Source organism: Chinchilla lanigera, unplaced genomic scaffold (genome assembly GCF_000276665.1).
Source record: "Chinchilla lanigera isolate Chin_1 unplaced genomic scaffold, ChiLan1.0 scaffold00029, whole genome shotgun sequence".
In the NCBI taxonomy this organism is placed as follows: Eukaryota; Metazoa; Chordata; class Mammalia; order Rodentia; family Chinchillidae; genus Chinchilla; species Chinchilla lanigera.
In genome coordinates, this window is record NW_004955430.1 from 8,133,718 (window position 1) to 8,152,215 (window position 18,498).

Genomic DNA, 18,498 nt, shown 5'->3' on the forward strand with positions numbered 1-18,498 from the left:
TGTATTTTTATACATTCTAGGGCTAGATGAAGTTCCCTTATGAAGCCAGTTAGTAGGTAAGACACTATAGTATAGAATCCCTTAACCATAGCACCAGTGATGTAATTCAGACAACTATCTGGAGATACTGTTCAGCTGCTAAGTCTCCACTTTTTGGAGATGTTTTGAGACTACTAAAAGCTATTGTGAGACTCTAAGCTATTGTGAGACTCTAGGAACAAGACAAGTGTTTTACTAAGTGGTACTAGGGTGAAAGAATGAACAGAACACTAAGACAAGAAAATGACTATAGGTTTTTCCATTCTTTCACATTCACGGTACTTTAGGGAAAGCATAAGGGTAGAATGCATAAGAGTAGAAAATACTTACCCATGATATATATTAAAGATAAATGAAAAACACCATGAGAGAAATATTACTTCAATAATTTTATTATTTAAATGAGCAGTAATATACAGCACTGTTTTATATCTTTTTAACTTCTATTGAGTAAGACAAAAGAGCCCGACCCAGTTTCAAAAAAGAACTGGTGAAATACCTCTGTATGAAGGCTCAGGTTAAATCCCTAGGACCATAAGAGAGCGACAGAGACAAAAAGAGGCACAGGAAGAGTAGGAAGAGAAAGAAGAAAAGGTGAAGGAGGAAGAAGAAAAAGTGGAAGAGGAAGAAGAAATGGAGAAAGTAGTTCTGATGAAAAACTACTGACAACAAACATTGTGAAAACTGTAAGTTCTTTTTTTTCCCCTCCATGAGAAACAGCAAGGGATGTGGTTTATTATTTTTTAGGTACTTTTTTTCAAAAGGCCAAATTAGATTAACTATATTTTATTTTTGTTGGGTCTTCTGTTGTTGATTTTTCGTTTGTTTTTGAGACAGGGTCTTGCTATATCATTCACACTGACCTCAAATGATCCTGCCTCAGCCCTTCAACAGCTATACGTGTATGCTACCATATGGGGCCAGGGTAAATTTTTTTTAAAAATTAAGAGCATCAACCCTGACAACCTCATCTTTCCATTCTTTATATAAAAAGAGTTTATGGGCCAGATATATAGCTCAGTAGTGCAGCGCCTGCCTAGCAAGCACGAAGTTCCGAGTTCGATTTCCAATACCAAAAAAAAAAAGCTTATGTGTGCTATTCATAGAATTATGTAATGGTAAAAACAGTTTGAATCTTCATTTTACTGATAAAAAAAACCTTAAGGTTCTAAAAGATTACTTTTAGATTCTTAGTTGTGTTACACTAGAATTTGATTTTTTTCTTTCTGCATCCATAGTCAAGCTAAACTTACTCTTACATATATTGTGAATTCTATACTGATTATCAGGGAATAAAGTTTGAACCTGAAATTCTTTCGGCCAGAAGTGTTTCAGATTTTAGAATTTTTTGCATTTTATAGTATTTGCATAGATTTTCTCAGCTAAGCATCCCTAATCTGAAAATGTGAATTTCAAACTTTTCTATAATTCTAAAGTTTTTCAGTGTCATGCTGGTGCCAACCACCACACTAGCCTCTGAGTATATCTGGCCCTTCATATCCACAAGTCCCACACATCTGCAGGTGCAATCAACTGTAGAACAAACACATTTCAGAGTGTGTGTCTGTACTGAACATGTACAGATATTTCTCTCTTGTCATTATTCCCTAAACAATACAGCATAGTAACTATTCACATAGCATTCACATTGCATTAAGTATTATACATAACCCAGAGATGACTTTTAAAGTATACTGCAGGATTTGTATATAAGAAAATACTGTATCATTTTACATAAGGAGCTTGAGCAACCAACCTCTTATGGATACAAAGGGACTACACTAAATTCATCATAAATACAAAAGATGATAAAGAAGTGGGTTCAAGCCATGTTTTAGTAAACATTTTAGAATGATAAAGAATCCTAAACAAGCTTCTGGAGCTATACCTGAAGTATATATGTACTTCAGAAGAAAATCTTATGAAGAGAGTTAAAAGAAAATGCAGAGACAGGGTGGGGTGGCAAAAAGAAATAGCTGCTTTCTAGGTTGCAGGTCAGAATCTCTGCAACTATGTGAATAGTTGAGTCAATGAAAAAAAAAACCACTATATGTTTAAAAGGTGAAAAAGTCGAAACCCTCAATATAGATGGGAACAGGCAGTAGTGGCAGAAATGAACCAGGGCCTTCAGATATATTCCATGCATTTCCCCCCCACCCCCCACTTTTTGTTTTTAAAGACACGGTATTGCTATGTTGCCCAGGTTGGGCTTGAACTTGTGATCCTCTCACCTCAGCCGTCCAGAAATAGACCATATTTAACATGCTATATAATGTATTTATGACCTAGGTCAAGTTTTTAAAATGTTTACCTAGTTGTACTTCTAAAAGGGGAATAACTAATGTCATTAGAAGATCTCAAGTAATTTGAGCTCACTGATTCAGGACTATACCGAGTCTCACAGAATAAAGACTACCTTTTTTAGCCTCCCTTGTAGCTAGGAGCTGCATGACAGAGTTCTGACCAGCATTTAAAGTAGAAGATGTTGTGTACCTTCCAGGCAATTTCCTTAAAGGTCAACTAGCTTATCTAGCCTACTTACTGGAACTTGGATGATTGGCTATCATCTTGGACCCTTGTCTTGGGACAACAGGAGGCAAATCCTTGAGGACTGTGGGGCGGGAGTACCATAAAACGCCAGGAATGCCTACTTCCTGACTTTTATGTCAGAGAGAAATAAAAAGTTCTACCTTGTTTATTAAAAACAGTTCTCTGGAAAAAAAAAATAAAAAACCAGTTCTGCTAAGAGACAAAATTATGATTAAGCAGTCAGGTACCTGAAGCCAACCCTAACTGTAAGTAATAATATCCGTTGGTGGACATACATCCTTCCAAGCCTGGTTCTTCCATCATCTGGACTCCAGCATAGTTCAGGTACTTAAATCTTCAATAAATGAAGTGAGCTACAATCACTAGCTACCACAAATTATAATAGAAACAATAACTGACCAGAAATAAGCTTGGAAAATAACTCATTATATTATGTTGGGTAAAGTAAGGAAAGTCGGGGAGGATGAACAGTTACCACAAATATTCTCAATGAACCACCATTAAGTACTACTAATTTACATATTGAAACACAGGCACAGTAATAGCTACTTAATCATTCACTCAACCCTATCAATCCAGCCACCTAGTGCAGTACTTATTTATCATGTACCATGTGTCAGATTTTGTAGCATGCCCATAAAAGAAAATTATGATTAACCAGTCAGTCTAATGGAACTTACAAACAAATACCAAGTAACTGCAAACTGTGATAAATGTAAGAAGAAAAAAAAAATTCTGGAGGGCGAAGAATTGAAAGAAGGCCCATGTAACTGGAGCAAATAATCATGAGGGATAATAGCATATGTTGTTGGAGAAACAGGTACCATCAAGTTTTATACAGGGGCCTCCTGAGCCAAGTTACAAAGTTTGTATTTCTTATCAAATGGCTATGAAAACTTCATTAAAGACTTTTAAGTAAGGGAGTTATTTAAAAAGATTACATGGCTTTGGTGTGAAGAACAGACTGAAAGGGTGAAGGAGCTAGCCAGAAGACTAATGCAGAAATCCAAGAGTGGGTGACTGGAATTAGCACAGGTATGTCAATGGACAGATGCATGTATTTTACAAACAGGATTTACAAGACATGCTAATAGACTAAATACACAGATGAGGAAGAAGGTGTAATCACAAATAACTCACAGGTATTTTACTTCATGCTTACTTAAGAGTTTAAACATTTGGGGTCTTTCATGGTTTTAAAACATATAATGAGAAATGTGACTTGTATCAAAGATTTCAAATTCTTAAGTCTTTTAAATTTTAATACAAAGCGCATGTCTTAGTATCTACTCTGATGATGTGAAAGCAAGTATTAATATTCCAGTGCCGCCTAAATGTAGATGAAAATAAAAATTTTATCTAAAGGACAGTAAGACCTGGTTCAGTTCTACTCAAACTCCAGCACACTGAAATAATCTAAAAACTTTCTAACATTATTTTATTTTTAAAACATTCACCAAAAATACTATAGCACTGATGTAACAAATATTTAATATTCCTATACCACACCAAGGAATTACAAAATATTATGTATCATCTTCACCTTCAAAGACCTTATATAACTTAAATACATATTAGCACACATTAGAAAAACTAGTAGAAGGAATGAACACAAAAAGATAATGGCAATATATGGATAAAATACACCGAAGCCCCAAATATGAAAGACACATGTATATGCCACAAATTTCCATCACAGCCAAGAGAGCAGCATAGGAATTTATTACCTCCAGCAATAAATTCTAAATGTCCATCCTCTAAAGAATGAATTTTATAAAGCTACCTGTAAAGCTGGGCATGGTTGCCCATACCTATTATCCCAGTATTCTGGAGGCTAAGGCAGGAGGATTGGAGTTCTAGGCCAGCGTGGACTACACAGCGAAAAACCTACCTCAAAAAAAACCAAGAAGCAGCAGGGTCTAGTGGTGCACACAATGTATTCCTAGCACTCTCCGAAGCTGAGGCAGGAGGACTACCAAGTTCAAACCCAGCCTGGACAATTTAGTAAGACCCTGTCTCAAAAAAACAAAAAGAAACAAACAAACAAAAAAAAACGAAAAAAGGCCTTATAGCACAGTGATGGAACATATCTGGGTTTGATCCCCCAAACAAGCAAAATAAAATTTACTTACAATCAATACAAAAAGTTAACAGATATTTTTCACTTTAATAAAGTCTTCTAAATTTGTTATGTATTTTATACTTATGGCATATCTCAACATGAACACTAAATTTTCAAGAACATAACTGAGTTTCAATTTCATAAAATTTACATTTCATAAAATTTACAATTTCATAAAATTTACATTTCATAAAATTTACAATTTCATAAAATTTACATTAAGGGCTTATGTGCCCAAGTTGTTCCAGAAACATTTAAGATTCCCAGTGACTAGGGCTGGGGATTTAGCTCAGTGGCACAGCTCCTGCCTGGCAAGCACAAGGTCGTGAGTTCGACTCCCGGTACCGGGGGATGGGGGTTGGAGATTTCCAATGACTAAGGCAAGTATCTTTAGTTTAAACTAACTACAATCAATAAAATTAAAAATTTGGTCCCTCAGTTACATTAGCTACCCACATTTGTCTACTGACTATCATGCTGTACAACACTGGCTTAGACCTACACTTAAGGACCAACTTTTTAAAAGTTCAACCATTCTACACAAAAATCTAAAATATGCTATCTACATTATTACCTTAAGGAAAGGAATGTGGTTTAGGTTCTAATGGTGGCCCAGAGCCAAAAATAACAACATAGATAATTAGACCGTTTATAGTACAAGAACCACAGTAGTAATTAATGACCTTAGTAGATTTTTTCTAATTATTTCTATATTAACTTGAATAGCTCACTAGTTCGCTCATTTTTCTTTTTTGTTCTTCCCCCAACACTCTTTAAATTTTATCACAAAGTTAATTTACGTTTAAAGACGGCAATATCTTTCTCACAAAATGAAGTCAACCTCGAAGGCACTATTTTCTTCATTACTCATGGTCTCTTCACAAACTTTGGGGTCCTACATAGGTTTCAAAACTTGAACCTAACAGAAGTCAGCTACCCATTTGCCAACATATTATTACTTCATTATTTTAGGTTATCTTTATTTTTCTGTTGAAAATAAAACTATCAACTATTTCTAGTTGTTTTCAATTCTTAACATTTTAATTCTATGCCGCCTCTTTGGTATTGGGAATTGAACTCCAGACCTTGCCAGGCAGGGACTGTGCCACTGAGCTATATCCCTTGCCCCGGCCCTTTTCTTTGTTGATAAGAATATGTTGGTTGATTAAAGGGGTACTAAAAGGGGTGGTAATAACCACAGATTATTTTTTTAAAGAAATCTAATTTTAAAAAAGAATAAATTGGGTTAACTGTTGAAGAAGTGTTTTTAAAAGGTTAAAGAGGACCATTGTTAAAATCTAAAGAATTGTTTTTCATTTTTTGAAAAAGGAAGGATGTAGGAAAGGGGAGTAAGTGGTGGAGGAAGAGTATAAAGATACAGAAAAAGGGATGTGTCTTTCACAGGGGAGAAAAATGAGATTAATAGGAAACATTTGGAGATAAAGCTTTCATTTCACTTGATCAAAATGATGATGTGCTTTTACTAGCTCATATTCTAAAATGTACTGTTTTATTACATTTGACATTTTTCTTTTGTCAGTAGCATTTATAAAACAATTTCCTTTAGTCTGTTTTAAGATGAATTACTGATTTTTATATCCTTTTTAAAAATCTCCAGAACCCTCAGAGTATGTTGTAGTAGTAGTGTGTTGTGATTAATTCACAATGGTGGGAAAATTAAACTATTGGAAAGAAAATACTAAATTTAAATTTTCTGTGTGATGTATAGTATATTGTTTGTCTACTTACCACCCATTAACCCTTTCCTTTTTACAGACTACCTTTAGTTTTGTCTCTACAGCTGTCTCTGTATTCTAATGTCTTCAGGAAATGCTGAATAGTGTAAGTTTATCATGGTAATATTGTTCTGCCTAGTAGTGACTCATCTGAGAATAATATGACTAAGGCACCCTGACCTTTCATTTGTTACAGAAAGTTAGGCTTCTGGGAAACTTTTCCTTGTACCTGTAAAAATAAGGGAGACACAGAAGGAAACTCGCCCTTCTACTAGACAACAATCTGTTTGACAATTTCTTGAATTTTGTCAGGTATCTTGTGAGTGCAAAGAAATTTATTCTACGGTCCATGCTGAGTATAAGAGAAAAAGCAGAGTAAGCCTAGAACCTACGCAATTGCACTGAATAACTTAGCAACTCTAAAGCCACTTTATTTCAACTTATGCTGTATATGATAAATGTTTTCATTATTTAAGCCAGTTGAGCATAGCAAGCTATTTTATAATTATTTTTAGTTTAGGATAGCCCTAGTATTAAAGGAAAAACATATTAATATTCCACTACATAGAAAAGTAGACATTTTATGGGAGACCCATTGAGATGTAAAAATGGGTCTCACAATTTTAAGACTGAAATTATATCCTTCCAAGTAGGAAGTAGGTCAGAAGTTTTATAAGTATTCTTGTAATGTTGAATATTATGAAAATAAGCCAAACATTTCTACACTACAATAAGTGATAGGTTTAACAATGCAGTTAGTGGGTAATGGGCTAGTCATCAATTCTAACAGGGACTTCTTTTTTCCTTTCAAAAATTTCAAAACCGATTACATTTAAAGAAACTGACAATGTTTAACTGTATTAACATTACAGCTTAAGCTAACTCAAGAGCATAAAAATATACTTATTTAAAAAGAAAACTCCACACCTGAAACACACTGTAAACACACTTTCTTCCTTTCAATAGAAAGCTGCTGTGCAAAATTATAAAGGGAACTAATGAATATGAAAACAGCTCTCAACTGAGTCATAACTTGAATTTTAAAATAGTATGCTCAGTATTCAGTATGTTGCCACCATTCTTCAGATCAAAAAGGCATGAGTCATCTTCTTGAGTGTTTTCCACACGACAGCTACTTTGGAACGGAAGTAATACATGCAGTCCCAATTTGTATGTGGACTAACCAGTGTACACGTCAGCTACTGATCTTTCTGTACTTCTGGGAATTCCTTGGATGTCTCATGTAATTATTGCTTATAAGGTAAATACTGAGTAACCATAGCAATTTATTTTTAAACTGAAAATTTTCCCACTTCAGCTTTTAAACTGCAGTAACTTGATACATTTACCCAGTGTCACCACACTGTAGAAACTAGAATGAATTGCAAATAAACTTTCCTTACTCTTTTTTAAGAAGGGCAAAACTTCAGCCTGTTTAAAATGTTACACTGTACTGATTTGTAACACTGGCACTAAAGTTTTTGCCGAAACTGCTTACTGAAAGATAATTATGCAAATAATAAATGCAAATTAGATTTCAGAAAATATGTTTATCCTGGGCCTGACAAAAGATAACAAATATGCTAAGGATGATGCTAATCATATGAACCTTAACTAAAAATTATACTAACAAGAGACAGATGAAATAGGGTATGCAAAATAACACAATTTTAAAGAAAACTTCTAAATCAAACCAGCACTTAATCTAATCTGAATGATGAGTGTTTTAATTTCCAACTACTTTTCTTAAAACTCAAATCCAGCTGAGCGTGGTGTTGCATGGCTGTAATCCCCGCCTTGGGAGGCTAAGGAAGGACTGGTCACGGAGAATTTGAGAACAGCCTGAGCTACATAGTGAGTTCAGGCCAGCCTGAACTATAGAGACACCCTGTCTCAAAAAAACCAAACCAAAAGACTCAAATCTGGAAATTGTTATACCTGAAGTTCTTATCGTAAGTCTTTAATCTATACCCCCCAGAAATCCATTTTACTTCCTGGTTTAACTGAAACTCACCTTATTCCCATTTATATGCTTTTCTAGAGGTCTCCTCAAGTGTTAGCTATTCCTTCGCACAGTATATTTTGAGAATGCTCTAAGTGCATATGCTAGGAGGAAGGAAGGGAGCAGTCCCCCATTTAAGTCTTAAATTTTTTTCAGCCCACTTGAATATAAAAACATTGCTGCTTTTGAAATATATAGCACTTAATTAGGTGACCCTTCTTGCTAGTCAAATGTCATCCCCCAGTCTATCTGAATCATAGGTGTCTCAGTCATCCAGATGATTTCAATATCTTACAGATGATATAACAAACTCAACCCCAGTGATCATCTCTACCAGTGGGCCTAGTCAACAGAACGCTATTACACAGAAAATGTAATCTTGGCATTTTTTTCCCTAGTAGTTTAATTTTTCTCACCATTAAGAATTAATCACAACATACTAATTAATAGTGGAAGATACTCAGCTCCAGAAATTTTTTTAAAGGAAAAAAAAACTTATCTTAAAACAGACTAAATTGTATAAATGCTATTGTCATAAGAAAAAATATCAAATGTAAGAAAATAGTATACTTTAAAATATAAAATGTTAAAAAATACACCTTAATTTTAATCAATTGAAATACAAGTTTTATCTCTAAATGTTCATATTAATAGAATTACTTTTCTGTTTTATGAAAGGAAGGCTCATTATTAGACATTGGGCAGGCCCCATCAAATGTGATAAATGAGACTAGAACAACTCACGGAAGATAGCACAATAGTGGTCTAGAAATCAGGCCTTAAGAGTCAATAAGGGCTTAGACATTTTGTCTGAGAAGAAGTCAGCAAGAATATCTGAAGTGCTGTCATTGTAAAGAGATACCAAATCACACAGTTCTAGAGATAAAAACTAGGATAGATGAATAACATTCAGGGTGGTAAAATCTGCTTCAATATAAGAAAGTATTTTTTTTAAATCTAGCTTTTAAAAAATCTGAAAATGGACGAAGGTTGGTTACTGCCTTGGTAGAGGGATGAATACCCCGGTAACCTGAAAAGCTATTATGGTTTAGGCCTGTGTTGGCAAACCTATGGCACATGTGGAGCACAGGGCTATTTGTACCACTGAAAGCTCTAAAAGGGTCACCATTACTGGTTTAGACACTTGATGAACACTCAGTGAATTGTGACAATACACCTGCAAAATAGTTTTTTATCTTGATTTCACAGACAAAACTCTGAGCCGGACAAGTTAAATACGGTGTCAAAATCACCAATCTAAAAAAAGAGGTAGAGAAAACTGGATTCTAATCCAAGCCCATCTGTCTCCAAAGCCAGGCTATCCCCACATATCACAAACCTAGGGGTACATAAGCAGTTGTTAAGGAAGCAAAATGGGGTTTTTCAGTGGATGAGAATCAAATACCCTCTGACATGAAGTCTTGTTCAAAACAAAGATGCCAGAAATAAAAAAGAAAATTACTCCTTTCCATTGGTATGAGTATTTCCTAGTTTATGATTATTTCTCATCTCTTCTCCTAATGGTTCCATGTCATAGAAATGCTTTCAGGTAAGTTGGGGAGACATTAACCCCTAGCATTCTACCTCAGAAAAAGGACAAGAAAGATGAATTATTTTGTTTTACCTCCAAACGTATTTGTATTTTTAATTTTTTCCTTATGGTCTTTCCTGTACTCCACAGTCATCTATTAAACACTTCTCACAGGCAAGTTCTAAACCTCAATGACTGTTCAGTCTGAAGGAGAGCCTTTAGTCCCACAGGAGAAAAGTTCATTCAAGAATGTGTCTATCTTCTTTGAGACCTTACTTTTATTAATTCTGATTCCTTTCATATATAATTTTTATTTAGCACTCACTGCTGTCTCTGTTCCTTCCTTGGCCTACAGAAAACTTTCCTGACTCCTTAGCAAGCTACTACTCATTTTTAATCATTTGTATTTTTTTTTTTTTTTTTGTACTGGGGATTGAACTCAGGACCTTGCATCTGCTAGGCAGGCACTTGTACCACTAAGTTATATCCCAGCTCCTTCACTTTTAATCATTTGAACCCAGTGCAATCTGGCTTCTTACTCACGAACCAAAATTGCTCTAAGATCAGTACTGGTAATCTACTGCAAAATCATCATTATCTTCCTGATGGTGACCTACTTCAATTCTTACCTGAGCTATAACTATCATCTAACTGGTCTCTCAATTCTCCTTTTTTGTAGTTCTATCCATCCTTGTAGCAGATTCAGGTTCTTGCACAAGTATGTCTTCCTTTTAAGGAGTGTCTCTGTTAAAGAGACATATAAGAGATGCCAGCTTGGCAAATGTACCACCTATCCATTCCTAGTCACACATCTAGTTTGGGGATTAGCACATGGCTGAAACTAGACAGGCTCTTCCCAGGACTTCACTTTCTTAACCAAAGCTGGCAGGATAAACTCTCTTTTGGAATTTTGAGCAAAGGCAATGTAAAATGAATTGCCTATAGGATGGTAGGAAAAAGGGAGAAAAAAATTTTAAAGGATGGGGAGGATAGTCCTGAATCTGCCTCTCACTGATCACTTCTACTAGTGACCAATAAGCTTCCTTTTATATTTAAGTCAATTTGAGTTGAATTTCTATCATTTGTAACTTAAGGCTCTGAATAACACTTCTGTATATCTTTTTTTTATTTTATTTATTTATTTTTTTTTTGGTTTTTCTCTGGTACCGGGAACCGAACTCACGACCTTGCGCTTGCCAAGCAGGCGCTTTTGCCGCTGAGCTAAATCCCCAGCCCACACTTCTGTATATCATAAGTTACTTTTTAAAATTAGAAATAAAATATTTCTGTTTTTACTCAATTAAATTTTATTAAAAGATATCATCATAATTAGTTCCGCTATTTGTGACTACTAATCCTGATATGTCAACTTTATTGGATAAGAAATGTCTAACAGGTTAGTAAAGCACGCTCCTGAGTGTATATGGGTGGGTCACGGAGGTGTTACCCTGGGTACTATACATGGGTCCTTGGCCATTTTTCTCTGGCACTGTTCCCTGCTGTGTTTCCCAGCCTCTATTAACTGAGCAGCTCTGCTCCTTCAAATCCTTCCTGTAATGTTTCTGCCTTGGAGTCAGCCAATGATAGACTGAAAATATAAGCCAGTTAAACCTGACCTCCTTTAAGTTGTGGGTATCAGGTCCAGCAATGGGAAAGGTGACTAATAAAAAGTTACCTGGCCTTTAAGTTCCAAATATATACCAATGTGCTTATTGCAATTCAAATATACCATGCCATTTCATGCAGCAATGCTTTTGCTACCTCCTGTGCTTAGAACGCTCTCCTACCTCCTCCGCCACAAACCATATAGAAGGGTCAGATAAAACAAGGTGGAAATTACACAACAGCTAAGTCATAATGGACCTTGAAAATCCACATTAAAACACATTTTAGCCTGTAGAAAGATGGATATACTAAAAGATTTTAAGTCAAAAAGTGACAGACTTGTACATTAGAGAACTCACTGTGGATAAAGTGTAAAGGATAATCTAAAAATGAAATGGAACTAATGGTTGCAAAAGTCTAAACTAGAAACCATGAGGAAGAGTGACAGCAAATTGAGACAACTTTTCAGGGCAGCTGAGGGGAAGGATGGAAAGTACAGGGTGGGGAGCAACAGGTGCCCACAGCAAGAATAAATCTTTCACATTCTTTATCATTTTTATTGGCAAAGACAGGAAAGGAAGCAATGCAAGGCTTCCAAAATACTGTAACAAAATTTTGCTATAACTTCATTCTAACAGGAAAGCAACTAAATATAACAATCTGAATATAACAATGATTTAAAATATAGTATATTCCAGCAGTGGGGAACCTTTTCAATGATACTAATAGCCTGTTACAGCACCTGTGCCATAGGTTTGCCATGACTGGTATACACCATACAATGGAATTTTACCTGACTTGTAGAAACCCCTTCTTTTGTTGTTGCAGTGCTGAAGATCAACCCACTCTAAGCAAGTACTCTACAACCAAGCTACATCCTAAGCCCCCTTTTAAAGAATTTCTTAGAATTTACTCTTTATTATGTTCATATGTTTGGTTTTTTCTGAGTAACTGTACCCCTTAGTCATGATCCTTATTTACTAAAAGTAGTCATTTTCTCATTGGTAAGAAAAACACAAGCAAGAGGAATTAAAGTACAGAAGCTCACATTACTAAGACTTAAACACTGCCTATATGAAGACTCACTACTAAAAAGCAAACATACAAAGGCAAAGCCATTAATTCATGGCTCTTGGGAGCCTAGAACAGTTGGGCCTTAAAAGCAAATCAAGGCTGTCTAGACTCTGAACTTACTAGGCTAACAGCCTGTAAATAATCATCCCACAAATGCATCAAATAGCTAGTGAAGAGCAGACTGCAAGCATAAATACATACATACATACATAAAGGTAATTTTAGGTGTTTGTTTTTATAAGTGTTTTCTTCCCTGGACTGAAATCGCCATAATAAACTCTACACAGACCTAGGTACTCAACTTATTCAAACAGGGTAACTGTCAAAGTCATTTGGTAGCAGAGTTTGCATATAGTATCTGTGCAATTAACAGGCTTCAATGCAGGTAGTTTCAGTGGCTACTAGGTAGAAAAAGAATGATCAAGGTTAGTTTTCAAATATGGAGCTGTTATTTTTTTAAACATTACACACTAAGAAACTGTGATTTTATTTACATGGCATTTATAGTACAGTATCACTTGTGGAGCTCTGTAGTGCCTAGCATGTGCAAGGCCCTGAGTGTGATCTCTAGGACGGCTTCTCCCACCAAAAAAAATCAAAGCATCTAAAATGTTTAAGGTAGTGACTAAAGATTACATTAGAAAATAATTATAGCTCTTAACAACTTCACTCATTTACAAGGATTCATATCTAATATATATTTAATTTGACTGTATCACCAGTGATGGTTGTTTTACCAGTATGAATCTGCTTATTTGTGTTAACAGCTATATGTACTATCTTTATTTCACTATGAATTTTCAAATGGTTCCCTTCTATAAATTTAGAAAGGGTTTTCAGCAACCAATGCAAAAGCACCACCAAGTGGTAAAAATAGTAACTGCAAGTTACAGTGATCATAGTTAAAGCAGTAAAATATTCCACTACTATCCATGGTGTCCAGCACACATTATCAGGAAAAAAAATAAATAAATGATTTGTATGATATTGATGATATCTGGATTTGTTATCATTATTCCAATCAAATCTTTCACTACTGAAAGTTAAACAATTTTTTGTTTTTCTGTCTTGCCTACCCATTATTTGAATCTAGGTTGAGAAAAAAATTAGTTTAGGCACATTTTAAGATAAAAGATTCATTTATTAAGCCAGGGACTAGGAAACCATTTATAAGGGGAAGGAAATAAAGTATGTGAGCGGGTGAAATTTCCAATTCAATTCTAGTCACCAACAGCCCTCCCAAGTAACAAAAAATGAGAGTTATACTACATATTAAAAAAAAAAAACAAAGAACAACAAAAAAAGGTAACCTGTGCCTTCCTGAACAAAATGCCAGGTAAAGATCCACAATAGTTATACAGATGTCAGAATTTCCAAAGGGAACCCTGAATGTTATTACCTACTCCAATTAAATGTTTTCATTAACCTGCTCCTCTCCTACCAGAAAACAGATGGGTAAAATCTATTTACAACATAACAGTTTTCTAATCACCTCCTCTTCTTTGAAAAACAAACACACAGCCAGGCATAGTGACACACGTCTGTTATCCTATCACTAAGGAGGCTGAGGTGGGAAGACTGCCCTGATTCTGAGGTCAGCCTGGGCTACACAGCGTGTTCAAAATCAGCCTGAACTACCCAGCAAGACCTGTCTCAAAACAACAAACAAAAATTTAAAAATGTTTACTACAGTCAGGTACTGGGACAGTTTCCTTCTTCACAGTCTACAAATCTTTTGAGTATGTTTCATTAACAAACCCAACAAACAATCCCGTTATTAAATGTATATGGTATCAGTGTCCTCCAGTCTAAAACTAGTTCTATAGTTTGAGGCTTTTAAAACTACTTTCATTAAAAATGGACTAATTCATATAATTTACATTTGTCAAGTGGTTACTAAATGCCTAGTAATGTTTAAAGGATGTACCACATTCCATACGTAAGAGAATGAGTGATAAGCAAACTAATGCATCAACTGAACAAGATGATCAAAAAACACTGAGTAATTTAGAAAACATTTATTAGTTTTTGGGATAAAATAATACTAGTTGCAATACTGCTCATTATTTCAGCTATTTAATGTATTAATTATCAGCCTACAACAGAGATACTAGATTTGTAAACCTTGATGAAAATCAATTTGAATTATTAAGTTGCTATATGCCAAGTCTTACCCTAATGCAGGCCCACTACTACACATGAAATGTTTCCAGTAAAGGATTTTGGTTGAATCTAAGTATTTATTCACATAGCATTATGTATAAATTAGGAAGAGACACAAATAGCAACAAACTAACAATTACAAGAGCTGCCTCTATTACTGCAGAGAGACTACTAGAAAATAACCTACCATAAAAGGAATTCCCATACTATTTTCCTCTGGTGGAAGCAGTAGCTGTATTGTTTCAATTCCAATCACAGGCCTGTGGCAGAAAACAGATATCAAAAGCAAGAACAAGCTAACCCTAGAAACAAATGGCTATGTCATCAATAACTAGTACCTTGAGACAACAAAGAATTACTGGATACTATTTAAAACTTATTTTGAATTTTACTAATTTAGAATTTAGTCTTATCCTTCCATCAAGAGGGAGATTACTAATCTGTGTAAAATAATGTTTTTAAAGGCTTTCTTTACATATGAACCAAGACTTGTAAGATTCTCAGAAGAGATCTAAGAAGTGAGGTTTTGTTTCTGAGTATGCCTAGCAGTAAGTTGTTCTCACAAATCTTAAATACACACACACATACACTCAACCCTGCCAAAACCTGCTCGAATGTGTTCACTAAAAACACATCCAACTTCTTAGTATTACATATTTATCCATGGAACGTCTTAATCTAATGTACTGCCTATGAAGTAAAAAGCATTCAATTATACTATTTTTGAATATGTAAATCATTCACATGAGAAAAACATATTTAATATTTCATAATATCTTCCACAGAAAAACACTGGTATTTTTCTGTATATGTACATAACAAATTGGGATAACATAGATACTGTTTAGTAACTTGTTATCCTCTCTCCCCATTCAATACTGATCTAACCTATAAATACTCTATATACACTTTGACCATCAAGTTCTAATCAAAATATGTTAACTGCTTTCCTAAGATTAAACATTTGGGTTGCTTCTAATTTTTTCTTACATATCTTTCCTAAGAATACTATATATTGTCTGAGAATAAAAATAAACCTCCTACCAGTTAACTTTGGTCAAATGGCTTATTCTCAAATAAGTAAAATTAAAGCTAAAAAATTATGGGCCCATAATTCTCAGGTATGATGACCTGGAAAAAATGAATGTCAGAATTAAATTCCCTGTTTTTTTAAAAAAGGTGCCGCCAACCACATTTTCTTAATAGTCTGGATGAATTATGAGTTTTTACCATCTCTGTCATAGTAACTACTTACTAATGTCTTTATATGCCTTTCTAAAATACAAGAAGATAGAAACCATCCTATCTACGCTGATGGAAAGATGACTACAGTTCTAAACATATTAAAGTGTGTTATTTTTCCTTTGTCAAAATTATTTATGAAGAAATTAATCAATAAAAATATTAAGGGAACCTTATTTCTTATTTTTAGTATATATTCATTCTACAGCATGTAACAGATGCGATAATATAATTAGTTTGCCACTTAGTGGCAGAAATTACAGAAGAAAACCATTTCTTCAGTATGCCAGCTTACATTATTACCAATACAAAGGTAAAATATTAGGCAAGTCTCGTATTTTAAACAAGGGTTTCAGGTGTAAGAGTGGGCTCTGTAGGCTCTGATAGCCTGTTACTACCACTTTGGTCAAATGGCTTACTGTCAAATAAGTAAAACTAAAGCTAAAAAATTATGGGCCCATAATTCTCAGGTATGATGACCTGGAAAAAACGAATGTCAGAGTTAAATTCCAATACAATTTAATTGTCCTTTTAAATATATTTAATTAATATATGAATATTTTAATGTTTATAATATTAAAATATTAAAATAAATGTTTTATCATATTAATTTAAATATAGTTAATATATAAATTATATTTACCAATATAATTTAATTGTCTCAAAAATTATGTGATTCTTAGCTGGGCATGGTAGTACATGTCTGTAATTTCAGCACTCTGGGAGGTTAAGGCAGGAGGATGAAAAGTTCAAGCTCAGCCTGGGCAACTTGGTAGGATCCTGCCTGCCTCAAAATTGAAAAAAATGTTTAAAAGGGTTGGGACTTTGTTCAGTATGAAGACCCTGGGTTCAATCCCCAGTACTGCAAAAATAAGTAAGTAAATAAATAGCAACTTGATGTTTATCAAACAACATGTCATTACAGGAACTTATTCCATTGTATTTAAATTTACCTTTCTTGGGTACAAATTTTATTGTCTTACTTTAACCAAATCCAGCTAGTATCTTACCCTACAAATGCTCAACAATCTCTCTCTCTTTTTTTTTGAGACAGGGTCTCACTATGCAGTTCAGGCTGTCCCTGAACTCACTTTGTATCCCAGGGTAGCCTCGAACTCTCAATGATCCTCCTGCCTCAGCCTCCCAAGTGCTGGGGTTATGGGCTTGTGCCACCACACCCAGCTCTCATGTATTTCTTTTACACAGATTTATAATACAGGGCAGTAAAAGACTAATTGGAAAGTCTAAGGACCAAAAAATGATAGCTTCTCTATCAGGGTAAGAAAACATCACATTCCCGCTCCCCATTGCCTTATTTCTCTCTTCTATGAAATATCAAGTTATTGTGGGAGGAAAATTGTTTGGTACCCTTCACTTAGTCAAGCCAAGAGACAGTGACTGAAATATTTAAATTGCCTCAAACAACTAAAAAATGTTAAACATTTTCTTATGAAATCATCATATAGAAAGTATGTCTCATATCACTGTAATTTATTTATAAAATTACTGAAGTGTTTTACTGTACCATATAAAGACATGAGAATCATGAGGCTAGGATCACAGGTGGATTCAAACTGTAATTAAACTTGCACATATATTAATAACCACAGAATTAAACAAATCTGAAAATGGTAAATGCCTAGACTTCCTGAGCAAGCATGTCCTTCAAAGGCAAGGACTGTATTTCATTTACAGTAGTATGTTCATCTCTATTATTTTATGCTTAAGACACAACAGTGATCAACATTTTCTCAAGCATGAACATTTCACATACCAATGATTGTACCTTATCAGAATTATCATTTTTTATTTTTTTGCAACTTGAAACAAGATTTTAGAGGTTAGAAAACTCACAACACCTATTTCATATAGTTCAACCTAATACCAAGCATCTACGATATAAATTTCCCCTATGTGTTCATCCCTTCTACTAAGACAGGTAAAAAGTAAGATATAAACAGGTACAATAAGTGCTCTAATAGAAATTCCTATGTGTGCATATTGTGAGAGGGAGAAAAACATACATGCATATGGTACATCCATCACAAGATATACCAATGAATGATTGCAGGAGAATTGACGAGCAACCTGGAAAATAAAATTCTGAAGGACTTCTTTGCTAAATTATCACTATACTGGGATTTGTGTATTTAAAGAAATGAAATACCAGGAAAGCACTGATCTCTACGTAGGATGGGAAACAAGGCAAAGATATCTGTTCTTTTTAGTCTTATTCAATGTCTTACTGAAAGATTAGCATTATAATGGGGTTCAGAAATAAAAGATTGGAAAGGAAGACATAAAACTATATTTGTTATTAGCAGACATGATCGTCTCTGAAGAAAATTCCATGAAATCTATAAGAAAGTTCCTAGAACTGGTAAGTTTAGCACCCACAGATTCTAATTATTTCTACATACTACCAATGAACAGA

The 18,498-nt window shown here is 34.5% G+C and overlaps 1 protein-coding gene across 3 annotated transcripts in view; it reads right to left on the reverse strand.

The window, feature by feature from the left end:
* Ankrd28 (ankyrin repeat domain 28) overlaps positions 1–18,498 on the reverse strand; it is a 182,804-nt gene that overhangs the window by 119,087 nt on the left and 45,219 nt on the right. Inside the window, exon 2 of one of the 3 annotated variants that reach the window (XM_013515634.1) lies at positions 15,010–15,082. The exons of the other annotated variants lie outside the window; for them this stretch is intronic. Coding sequence (XP_013371088.1) covers positions 15,010–15,027 — 18 coding nt within the window. The 5' untranslated portion in view covers positions 15,028–15,082. The remainder of the gene's footprint in view (positions 1–15,009; positions 15,083–18,498) is intronic. 3 annotated transcript variants of the gene reach the window in all.